This window comes from Ailuropoda melanoleuca, chromosome 19 (assembly GCF_002007445.2).
Source record: "Ailuropoda melanoleuca isolate Jingjing chromosome 19, ASM200744v2, whole genome shotgun sequence".
Classification (NCBI taxonomy): domain Eukaryota; kingdom Metazoa; phylum Chordata; class Mammalia; order Carnivora; family Ursidae; genus Ailuropoda; species Ailuropoda melanoleuca.
In genome coordinates this window covers 34,417,936-34,430,665 of record NC_048236.1, presented here as the reverse complement: position 1 = coordinate 34,430,665, position 12,730 = coordinate 34,417,936, and the positions used below count along the sequence as shown (strand labels likewise).

The 12,730-nt window shown below is 36.9% G+C and overlaps 1 protein-coding gene across 8 annotated transcripts in view; it reads left to right on the top strand.

The window, feature by feature from the left end:
* CEP162 (centrosomal protein 162) overlaps positions 1-12,730 on the top strand; it is a 98,700-nt gene that overhangs the window by 39,931 nt on the left and 46,039 nt on the right. For all 8 annotated transcript variants that reach the window (XM_034647992.1, XM_034647991.1, XM_011217081.3 and 5 more), the window contains exons 12-16: positions 1,909-2,191; positions 3,081-3,342; positions 9,804-9,937; positions 10,304-10,531; positions 11,057-11,197. In XM_034647992.1, the coding sequence (XP_034503883.1) occupies positions 1,909-2,191; positions 3,081-3,342; positions 9,804-9,937; positions 10,304-10,531; positions 11,057-11,197 (1,048 nt within the window). The remainder of the gene's footprint in view (positions 1-1,908; positions 2,192-3,080; positions 3,343-9,803; positions 9,938-10,303; positions 10,532-11,056; positions 11,198-12,730) is intronic.

The following is a 12,730-nucleotide window of genomic DNA, read 5'->3' as shown; positions in this document are numbered from 1 at the left end:
ACTGGAAAGGCCTTAGAACAATATTTACACTCTTGGCCACAACTGAAGTGGGTTTTGTGGGGAGTCTGTGCCCATCTTGGAGGATGCATTCCTTTCTTAGTCCACTTCCTGCCTGCAGGTGTTTTTAAGGCTCCCAAACAAGTCTCTGGCTTTTATTGTTTGTTTGTTTTTTTAAATATGGTTGTAGTTTCTTTGTCATTACACTTCCTTCATAAAAGTTTAGTAGGCTTCTGATCTGTTAGTTTCCAGTCAGTCCCATGTGCCAGTAACTATACTTAAAGTCAGTTTGCTAGACAGAGGTTTTAAATCTGCTTTTCTTGTCCCTCTTTATTTTTTCCTCTCAGTTTAGTTGCAGCTATCTGTATATTACTGAGAACAATAATCTTAAGTGTGAAGAGGACTTCTTTAATAAGATCTTTGTCAAAGGACTGAGTCACTCTTTACAACTGAGAAGTCTCATGAAATCCTGCTTTTTCATAGCATTTTTCAATGCTGAATCCTACTGTTAGGTTCACAGAGAGTGAACTTTAGAAGCACTGAGTTTCTACCCTCTCTGTTCCCTTTGATTTCTTCTTACAAACTCGCCCTTTTTTTATCTTGAGCTCATATCTTTCTTTTAGTATTTTGTCAGAAGTAGCCAATAGTAGCTAGCACTTAGAAACTCTCCTGCCATTTTTCTTAGTACCCATGTGATCTGCCTTATAAACTATTGTAGGTGACCATTTGGCAAATGTTTTGTTACTGTAAAACATAGGTTGCCGCTTCTCCAGCTTCTAGTATCATTTTCCTTGCCACCCAAAACCCAGCCACTGAGCCAGTGACACATATCTTAGGTTCTTGTCACCATAGCCTCACATCTAAAGATAAGAACTAGTAATTGGGCCCAACTAGATTCAGGGAGGTGATGAAATGTAGTTTAGTTAGTACACAGGAAGAACAGGAGACAGTTTTGAAGAGCTTCTTGCCAGATCCTGAAGAAGGAAAGAGCTATTATATTTTCTGATGATGCCAACTACTTAGAAAGTTCTAACAATTACTGAGAAGCCAGTCTAACATATATGAAAATAGTAGCCTCTAAAACTTTATTTTATAAATGACATCTTATTTTATAAATTATAAAATTAAATGATGTAATAGACCATGATTGCATAGTTTGAAAATAACAATATCCATATTTTTGGAGCCCCTATACTATACTGATATTTACACACATTTAGAACATTTCCTTAAGGGATATTTTCTCTATTTTAAAAATGGAATGTTTTGAAATATTACATTGTATTTAAGTGTTTTTAAACCACAGAAATGATTTTAAGATACTAGTGATTTTTCTGTTTTACTTTAAAATTCTTCCTATACTGTGATAAAGTTTATGCTTTTTAATATTTATACTCTTTCTCATTGACATAAATTATTCTTTAGCTTCTTCTAAAAATGTGTAAAATGTTTTTCCTGCTTCAAATGCATGTTGACTTTATGATATTATGGAAAAAAGATTAATTACACAAAGTTCATTAGAAATTCATTATTTTATCTTACACAAAAACAATCTCAGTCTTGCTTGGTTTGTCTTTCCTTTGAAGTAGGTCTCAGTGATCCATGTAATCCCTTATTTTATACTGCATTACATTATATTATCTGAAATTTAAAAGAGTTATAGGACACTGTATAAGTATACCCTGCCAGCCAGAATTACAAAAACAATGTATTTAACATTAATGACCTAATTTGGATAGTTACAAATATTAAATGTATTTATTATTATATATAAATAATATTATACATATTAAAATACAAATATTTCTTATATTTTGTGTGTGTAAATACATGTGATATATGTGAGCTATATATAGATATAACTGGTATTTGAGGAGTCACCTAGGGTTCATTCTGTGTTTTCTTTTATAGCTTTAAGAAACTGGCTGATAGAAAAGAAACTGAATTTGTTAGCCCTTCACCCCTTAAGATGAACCCAAATATTATATCTCAAGAGCCACAAAATGCAAAACAATTTTTTGACAAAAATGAAGAGAATGTGGTTTTAGAAAAGACAACAAGTAAAGGTGTAGAAAATGGCTGTCCGGGAGTAAATACTACGGAAGAACAAATGGATAAAATGTACCTTGATATTTTAAGGAGAAAACTATCTGTTCGTCCTTCATTATTGCCTCAGGATGACAAAATACATAAAGTAAGTGTTTATAATCTAAGTTGGTTTGAAATTTGATAAACGAAGTTATGTAACTACTATCGAATTTAAGTGGGTACTGTTTGAACTGGGGGCATTGATTGCATACTAACCTCCACATAGATCCTGGATATTTGTGAGCAGTATTTATTACAACATCCTGTAGTCCCCAGATTTTAAAATACTACTGTAGCGATAGCTTTCTTTTAGAAGCCATTCTTTACCTGCTTCATTTGTTTTTAGTAAGCATGGTCTAGAATTTGAGTAGCACAAGAAAACGGTTTATCCATCATTCTAGTGCTTTTTATTTAATCTTTCCAGTAGTGCGTGTTCTGCCAAAGTAGGTAAATTGACATTTTATATAAATGCTATTAGCGGCTGTTGAGAAAGTTATATTTCTCTGTTCCTTTTTCTTCTGTTCTTGATCTATTCTGATTTATAGTTTCTTTGATCTCAATATTCTAGTTTTATTTTACAGTTCTAGGTTATATGTTTACCATAAACCACCCTCAGTTTTTTGTGGAATAAGACAGGGTAGTAATAAATTTTTATCTTGAGAAATCTGGAGGAAAAAAAGATAAAATTTTATGTTATTTCAAAGTATATTCTTTTCTGCTCTCTTCTATCTTAATTCTAGTAATTACACATCTTGCTTTCTGGCAAGCTTATTTTGTTCTATTATTTTGCTTTGTTTTACTCCTGACTTTGCAGATGTGCTTCAAAATACTAAAATTCTGATGAGTTAGACTTTGGGAACTTTAATATGTAGTGATTTGCCTTCTACATACTATTATTTAGTAATCACTGTGGTTTTGTCATCTGTTGAATCTTCATTTACAGCTGTATTTGAAGTTTATTTAAGTCCTAAAAAGTTGCTGCTTGTTGTGTGCAGGCTTTTAGGTCTCAACTCAGTTCTGGAGAAGAGGGGGCTGTAACTGGTAAACAGGTACCATACAAGAAGGCCAAAAGTGCACCTCCGTTACTTAAAAGAAAACCCCAGAGTGGATTATATGCATCAGTTAGGAGCTCAGGCTATGGCAAACCCAGTTCACCATTCAAGACTTTTTCTACTCTTGAAAAGAAAACTTCAAAGGACGTTATGAAAAGCAAACACTTGAGATCCATTCCCACTTCAAATCAAGCTAAGAAAAAAGGTATAATTATATGCTCTTTTTGTAATAAGAGTTCTGTGCATATTGTATTATTTTACTTTCCTTGTTCTTTACTTTCCCTATTTCTTTCTCTGTTTCTATGAACTTTTCTTTTCATAGGAAAGAATTCATCTTAAGATAGGATATTCCATTTTGAAACATTCAGTTTACAGGAGGCTTTCGGTCATTGGCTCTAGGCTTTCCTGAATGACACTCATAAAGTATGGGAAGTGAGTGGGAGAGTCGAACTCATCCTCATCTGGTTGACTTTGGATTATCCAGTGTTTACCAGAGAAGAGCTACAAATGCAGAATGCAAATGACAACCTACAAATGAAAGTTGATAGATTATTTGGATATTAGTTCAGTATAGACTGAGACAGGCTGGATGTTTTATATATCAGATAATGCATATTTTTATGTATCGCAGTGCCTCTGTTCGTTATTTCCTAACGCAGTCATTTATATTGACAGTAGGAAAGAGTAATTTTCAACTAAGAAGCCCATACAGCTATTAAAAGAAATAGAAATGTTCAGATCAAACCAACATTTCTGCTGCCTTTAAATTCCAATGAGGAAGGGAGAGCAGTGGAGCCAGAAGCATTTTGTCCATCCCTTTGTGATTAAATTTAATAGGTGGCCAATTTCATCATTGTTACATGGTGATAGTTGTCATGAAGAGAACTGTCCTCATTGGAAAATTCATTTCTAACTTGAAATGTCTTTCCTTGCTTTTCTCTAGGACTATTAAGTCCAGGACCACTTTGACTCTATTTTAAATTCTTTAGGCATTAAAGACTCTCTCCTGCCTTTGTGTGTGTGTATCTGCTGCAGCAACCTGTGCATCTAAGATGGAAAGGAAGGCCAAGGCTGATTTATGTCAGAGTAGAGGAGAATAGCAGCAGACGGTAGTTACTCTGGAGAGACAGGAATATGATTCTCTAGGATTAATGCAAGCATCCCTTTCCTCTTGTTCTTAACCTGTGAACCTCTAATTCCTTCCCCTACAAAGTCTTTTGTATTGCCTTATTTTCTCTTATTTTTGAAATGACTGTTCTGCATGCAAGCGGAGATGACAAGGAACCAATTAGAAAAGTCTAAAGTTCAAGAGGGAGGTGTGGACTGCAGATATGATTTGGGAGTTACTGTTAAAACTAATATAGATGGTTTTTAAGCCATGAGGTTGACAAAGGTTATCAAGAGAGTGAGCTTCGCTATAGAAGAAAAGCACACTGAGGCCTAGGCCCTGGGCATGCCTAGAAAGTCAGGGAGAAGAGGAGTAACCTGCAAAAGAGAAGAGAGTAAGGTTGGAAGAAACCTGAATATGTGGGATCCTGAAAGCCATGTGAAGAAAGGAGAATTCATTTATCTATCAGTTGCTGCTGAGAGAGAAAGGAAAGTGGAAACTGGGAACTGACTTTTGGGTTTATCATAGAGGAGGTCATCAGTAAACTGGCCAGTTTCCATGGTTATGTGGCTGTAAAAGGTGGGCTGAATGAGAATGGGAGGGAATGGGAGAAATGAAATTGGATACTTCATAGACCAGGGGGAAAGAGTGTAAAAGGCAAAAAAAAAAAAAAAAATGGGATGGTAGCTGGCATAAGAAGTCGAGTCAAGAAAAGCTTTTTGCTTTGCTTTTTTATAAATGGTAGAAATAATAGTATGTCTAATAGTGTATTTATGCATTTTGGCAAGATTTCAGTCTATTCATGCTGGTGAGAGGGGAAGAACTGCTCGAGCAGTGTCTTGAGTAGAGGTGCTGTAATGGAATCTAGCGTTCATCGGAAGGGTTGGCTCCAGATAGAGGCATGGACGGTTCATCTATGCAAGCAGATGGAAAAGGGGAAGACGTGGGTACAGGTACTGATGGTTAAGTAGAAATGGTGAAAGAATGGGTGATTTCTTCTGATTGCTTCCATTTTCTCTAAGAAATAAAACATAATATCATTTGCTGGCCTTGCGGATGGGATAGGAGTGTTAGAGGAGAGGAGAGAAGATACGAAGCAGCCATCCTGGAGGACTAAACCACCCGCAGCACAGTCTTCTTGAAGTTAGTGATTATGGATTTAAATTGATACCAGGCAGCGTATTTGTGTGTGTGTGTGCGCACACACGCGTGTGTTTGTCCACATTTTGCTACATGATTGCAGATGTTGGGTAGTTGTATAGTTGAATTTGCCAAGAAGAGTGGTTTTTGCCAAATGTGTGCAGTGAACTGAGAGAGGAGCAAAAAGGGAGCTACTGGTGTATGTGGACTTCAAGTTGAGTAAGGAAGGAAGAAAGGACATCAAGGGGAGTATAATACAGTATGAAACAGGTAGGATCAACTGTCTGTGAGTGCCATTGGGGTTAAGGGATTGATGGAATCCAAGTACCAGAGGACATGAAGTAGGAGATAGGACTGATAGTAAATGCCTAAGATTGAGATTAGAAGTGATTATGTTACTAGTAAAGAAAAGACCTAGAGTATACCAATGGAAGTAAGCAGCTGAGGTGGAGAAACGGTTAAGTATAAGGACCCAAGAGCCAGGGTTTGAAAGGATCACCTATAAGGACTTTGAAATTACTAAGAATGAAGACAGAAGTAATGTCACAGTGGGTAGAAGAGAAATGAGGGGCATGATTTAGAGGTTGATAGAGGAAAGCAACAATATTTTTATGAGTATTTTTTCCTGTTTCAAAATTTTATAGCATTTGTGACTACCAAAATAAAAATAAAACTGTAAAATTTATATTAAAGTACAGTGATAAACCTTGACCATTTTTATTCTGAGTTACTTTTTTTCATTAGATTGTTAAGTGTGATTTTTTTTAATCTCTTTTTATTGTAAAATTCCCCCAGAGCAATTTTAGTTTTATTCAGAAGAATTTTAATTCCTTTGGGATGGTTGTTGTTGTTTTTTTTTTGTCACAGGTTGGGTTCTCCAACAAGCAGACTCTGAGATAGAGATTAGTGTACGACTGCCTGGGTAGCGCAGTCCTTAAGCGTCTGCGTTCGGCTCAGGGCGTGATCCTGGTGTTCCGGGATCGAGCCCCACATAGGGCTCCTCCGCTGGGAGCCTGCTTCTTCCTCTCCCACTCCCCCTGCTGTGTTCCCTCTCTCGCTGGCTGTCTCTCTGTCACATAAATAAAAATAAAAAATCTTAAAAAAAAAAAAAAAGAAATCCTAGAGACTTCACTTGGAATCGACATTGATTAAGAAGAAAAAGCAGCCAGCTGCTGGGGCTTACTCACAGTTTCTCTTTGTCATATAACAAGAAGGCCGGAATAGGCAGTTCCCAGCTGATTCAGCTGTGTAAGGAACCAGATCCCTTCTTCTTTCCCGCTGCAAAATCCTTTATCTGTGACTTTTGTCTTCATTATAACAAGGTGGCTATTTCAGCCTCCAGGCCAGATCAGGAGGAAAGGTAAAACGTAAAAAGGTCCATGCCAGTTAAATCATCAACTTCTTCATCAGGAAAGTAGTGACTTTTCTGGAAGCCCCATGTAAGAAACTTTTGCTTTCATCTTATTAGCCTGAATTTTGATCTTGTGGCCACCCTCAGTTGCCTGGAGTCCAGGGAGATGAGTATTTTCAATTGGGTATATTGCTGTCCAGGACAAAATTAATAAGGAAGTTTCTATTAGTAGGGAAGAAGAGGAGATTGGCAATTAGCAGCACCTGCTGTGTGGTTGTTTTCCTTTTTATTCTAAATTAATTTTCTTTGGCTATTTATGTTTTTATTTTTAGACTAACAAGTTCGTTCCTTTTAAAAAAAAAAGATTTTATTTATTTGAGAGAGAACACAAGAGCACAAATTTTGGGGCGAGGGGCAGAGGGAGAAACAGACTCCTCACTGAGTAGGGAGCCTGATGCTGGGCTGGATACCAGGACCCTGAGATCATGACCCAAGCCGAAGGGAGATGCTTAACCAACTGAGCCACCCAGGTGCCCCTACACTAATAAGTTTCTTGTCGCAAAAGGAATAGTTGCTCATTATTTAAATGAAAATACATAGAAAAACAAAAAGAAATCAATCATTTAGCAAGTGAGTGAACATCATTTCATGCTTCTCATTTGTATGTCCTTACACAGATAGAAGGAAGCTTAGATGGGTGGATGGAAGGAAGGAGAGAGGCAGACATGGCTAAATGAACAAAACAATTTATAAGAACAGGATCACTCCTTACAAGTTCTTTTTTTTTATTATTATTAAGATTTATTTATTTTTGAGAGAGAGAGAGAGAAAGAGAGTGCATGAACGGGGCAAGGGGCAGAAGGGGAGGGAGGGAGAGACTCCCAAACTGTCTCCCTGTTGAGTGCAGAGCCCAGCTCCATCTTCAGGCAATGTTCAACCAACTGAGCCACCCAGACACCCCTGCAAGTTCTTTTAAATAAAATATTAGATTTGGTTTTTCTTAAATCTGTAAGTTTCAGAAAAAGAAACTTCATCCTAAGAAATATTAAATCCTGAAAGAACCCTTTAAGAAAATCGATTTTGCGGGGCGCCTGGGTGGCACAGCGGTTAAGCGTCTGCCTTCGGCTCAGGGCGTGATCCCAGCGTTATGGGATCGAGCCCCACATCAGGCTCCTCCGCTGTGAGCCTGCTTCTTCCTCTCCCACTACCCCTGCGTGTTCCTTCTCTCGCTGGCTGTCTCTATCTCTGTCAAATAAATAAAATCTTTAAAAAAAAAAAAAAAAAAAGAAAATCGATTTTGAAAACCACTCAAAGATTGCCAGAGTCATGCTGCTTTTAATTGCATTTTCAATTAATACATTATCTGTTTTCCATTCTCTGAAATGTAAGGTAGTAAAAGTCTTAAATCCCCCACTCACATGCTTTTACTCATTTTTGTTGATTTCATTTTCTCTTGTTCAAGTTTATTTATTATATTCTATCCTGCAACCTTAATTCCCCTCAGCTTTTGAATTTAGGTCTTGGTTCTGATTATTAAAGAGATGGAATGCTTTCTTTTCATAAGTCCCTTAGCCATAGCTTCTCCATTTTGGAATTATTTTGATTGGTTTCTTATTTAACTAAATTTTCTTAATCCATTGTTTTTTCAAGAAGGGTTCATGAGGTCCAAATTCTGCAGTGTTTTCATGTTTAAGTTTTTTATCCAGGCAAATTTTTTGTCATATATAAAGGAAAAAGATACTGTCTATGTACCATTACCAAAAATAATTACTTAGAGAAATTAAAATTAAGAATTCGGGAAGAGAGAATTCTGGTATGAGAGCACTGGCTGACTACAACTTGAATAAGAACCACTACCACTCTTAGCTGCTACTTGCTAGGGAGAATGACAGTGCTAGCAGATCACCCCCCATTCATTAGCCAAATGAATGGATCTCCAGTGACTTGGAAGGATGAATGCCACCTTTTACAATGACTCAGTTTCTTTTTGAAGACTTTAAGAAAGTTCTCCAGAAAACCTTCTACATGGAATAGTCCAATTAAATATGACTACTACTCTGTAAGGAAAACCCCTGCATACCTGCAAAAAAGATTAGAAAGAAATCTTTGAGTAAGGTACTACTGATGACTTGTTCTTTTTTTGACTTTTCTGTATTTTCCAAATCTTTAATAACCACATATTTTTTCACTTTTAATGAAAAAGTAAACTACACTTGAAAGTTAGCATCTTGAAGAAATCATATTTAAAAATATAAATTTCAAATTCTTCATTTACCTCTAAGGCAGATACATAAATGTTTACTGACAGTTCAGCTCAGAACCTGTAGTATTTGAATATGGGCCTCAAGATCTCTTCAAGGTATTTCTCATAAACATCCTTTTTATTATTAACTGAGTAATTTATTGGCCTTAGAATTTTTCCTACTGTTTGGGGATTTATGAGGTACCTTAAAAGCTGAAAATTTGACCAGAACGTACATTAATCACATTTTTTCTAATTTAATATCTATTATCAGGGTGTTATAGCAGTATTACAATTTTATTTTTTAAGTCAAATTTCAACTAGCTGTTAGATTCCATGCAATTTTTATTATTCCGTTGATACAGCTACCTGTATGTATGTACCTTGATGCACGTTATTTATGAAAAGTGTGCCTTGAAAGCGCACTTAATCTGAGCTAAAGTGCTTCATAAAGTTAGTCAGCTGCTCTTTGATTCATCATTTAGATATTCTTATTTTTATTGCTGTGACTATTTTAAAGAATAGTTTATTTAAAATTAGTAAGTCTTGAAATTATCCCTATCCACATTCTCATTTTTTTTTTTTAAGCTCCGTTTATCATTGGACATGAATCTTGGGTCAGTTTTCCTTCTGAAATGTTGATTATGGGCAGCAGTTCTGAGTGTGGTGGAACAGCTGCGTTACAGTGTTAGACCTCAGCCTTTTTCCAGATCCTCTTCTAGCCTAGCGTTCCCATTGTATTCGTGCTTATTGTTACCTAATTGCTGAATACACATTCAACTTATTTGCATTTGTGGTGCTTCTCTCCATTGTTTACAAATTTAGAAATCTTATCTGGAACAAAAGTCATCAAGCCTGCAGCTTTGGGTAAAGCAGCTCCCAAAATTGAAAGTTGCCTGGTTACTCCTAAGAAGGCTGAAGAGTCTGCAGAAACTGATTACGGTGTTCAGTTTCAGAATGTAGGTATTGAACTTCAAAGTCACATTCATAATTGTTTTGTTTTATAATAAAATAAATGATGAAATTTCTTTTGCATCAGGCATGATGTTCTAATCTTACTGAATATTTATTGATTTCCTTCTAGAGTAGAACATTGTTAACCATGTCATCTTTATTCATTGTGGTTTTTGTTTCCTAACCACCTGTGTTCAAATCTAGTATATAAATATACTATAACGAAGTAATGCTTCTGCTTATTGCATGGAGCACTGGGTGTTATACGCAAACAATGAATCATGGAACACTACATCTAAAACTAACGATGTGCTGTACGGTGACTAACATAATTTAAAAAAAAAAATTTGTATAATGCTTCTCCTTAAAAGGATTCTTCAGGCTACCGTGGTGAGAGCAAGGAGACTGAGATAATTATGTTTAAAAGAGTTCAGGAAGCAGAGGAAAAATGGAGGGGTGCACAAGCCCTAATTGAGCAAATTAAAGTTACATTCTCAGAAAAAGAGAGAGAGCTGGAAAATAAGATGGAAGAACTAAAGAGACAACAAGAAAAGGAACTCTTCAAACTGAACCAAGACAATTACATTCTTCAAGCCAAGGTACTAGACACATTGTCCTATTTCTTCTTTTATTGATTAAAAAGAAGTTGTACTCCCTGCAAAATGCATTGTCATCCTTTGTTCCTGGGGCTTTTCGACTTGATGTATTTCCTGTATAAAATACGAACGTGGTTCCCAAGACTGCCTCCTCACAACAGAGCCTAAATCGAACCCACTGGGAAAAAATCAAAATTTAAATTGGCTCATTTTGATAATTTTCTTCTGTTAGCAGTCCTTTTTGAAAACAAATCCCTTAGTTCACTATGACCTTCAAAGAAGACAGTTTCGGAAAGAACTGCTATAAAAGGCCTAGATTCAGACAATGACACTGCGTAGCATTTCTGAGTTACTGTCATGGCTGGAACCATCAGCACAAAACATCACATTGTAATGATTTAGCTAGTTGGTGGTAATTCCATTGTAGTTATAGGACAGTTTTAGATCTATGCACCTTGAGTTTTCTGTTATTCTTCATTTCTCACTTCATCATCTCCTTTCCTGAATAATGTCTGTATTTTCTCAAAGTTAAGTAGCTTTGAGGAAGCAAACAAAAAGCAAAGATGGTTACATTTTGGAGAAACAGCTGATCCTGTCACTGAAGAAAAATTGAAGCAAATTCAAAAAGAAATACAGGAACAAGAGACACTGCTTCAAGGATATCAGCAGGTGTGGTGATTTTTCAGCACTTTGTGAGTTTGCTCTTGAGGTCCTTTGATTATAAAAAGTGAAGCATATTAAAATATTCCTGTGCTCATGTAGCAGGTAACGGGAATTCTGGCAAATATGAGTAAGTAGTAATTTGACTAGTCTGAACGTTTTTCATGGGCGTATAATGAAGCTGGTTAAGAGCATAGGTTCTGGGTTCAAAGAATCTGGTGTTAGTTCTCCCTCCACTCCTGCTATGCAGCCTTGGGCAAATCACTTCACCTCTCTCAGCCAGGTTCCTCATCTGTGAGTGGGGATGGTAATAACAGTAGCTACCTCATATGATGGTTACGAAATTAAAATATGAAGGGGGAAAAAAGTATAAAAAATAACAAAGTGCAAACCAACCTTAGTACCTGGCACATAGTAACCAATTAGGGAATGTCACCTGTTACTATTTTTAATAGCCATATTTCTTAGACGCTGCCCTGTTTTTCTTTAGTTTTCTATAATGCTTTTCAGATCATATTGACTAGTTTTGGTATTATATTCAGAAATACAGATCTGAAATTAATTGCCAATATGCTGAGAGTGAAAAAGTTGAATTAAATGAGAAAAAAATCTGTCTGTGCTATAGAAAGCAGGTATTCGCCATGTGTGATGGATTCTTGGTGATGCTGACTAGCCAGTCAGCCAGGACAGGTTTAGTTATCTCCAGCATAAAACTTCATCTTAGTTTCCTCCCCTTTTTCCCTTATTTCCCTCCCCTTCTCTTTCTCCCTCATTACCTTTTTCTCTTTTGACTTTTAAGCAAGCATCAAGCCTGTCAATAATAAGCATTGTCATCTGAGGATAACCAGAGAAAGCATTATCCAATCAGTGATTCACAACTTTCCTGTCGATCAAATAGTACTGATTTTGTAGGGCACACTGCCCTAGAGTTAGTGAGAACCTTCCAAATCCTTTGCCTGCCATTGTGATCTTACTGGAGAGAACACCCGTTTTGGGGGGCACCTCGGTGGCTCAGTTGTTTGGCGTCTGCATTTGGCTCAGGTCATGATCCCAGGGTCCTGGGATCGAGTTCCGCATTGCGCTCCCTGCTCACCGGGAAGCCTGCTTCTCCCTCTCCCACTCCCCCTGCTTGTGTTTCCTCTCTCGCTGTGTCTCTGTCAAATGAATAAAAAATCTTTAAAAAAAAAATACACCCATTTTTGTTTGTTTGTTTGTTTTTTAGAGATTTATTTATTTGTTAGAGCAAGAGTATGGGGTGGCAAGGGGGGCAGCAGAAGAAGAGGGGGAGAGAATCCCAAGCAGACTCCATGCTGAGTGTGGAGCCCAGCATGGGGCTCGATCCCTTGACCCTGAGATCATGACCTGAGCCAAAACCAAGAGTCATTCGCTTAACCAACTGTGCCACCCAGGCACCCCGAGAGCACACGTTTTTAAGGAGTGTTTCACAGGCCCATAAGGATGCCAACTACCTTCTCCCACAAATACAACACAAAACTTGCATATCTGTGTACATTACATTGCCGGTATTTAAGCACAGATCAT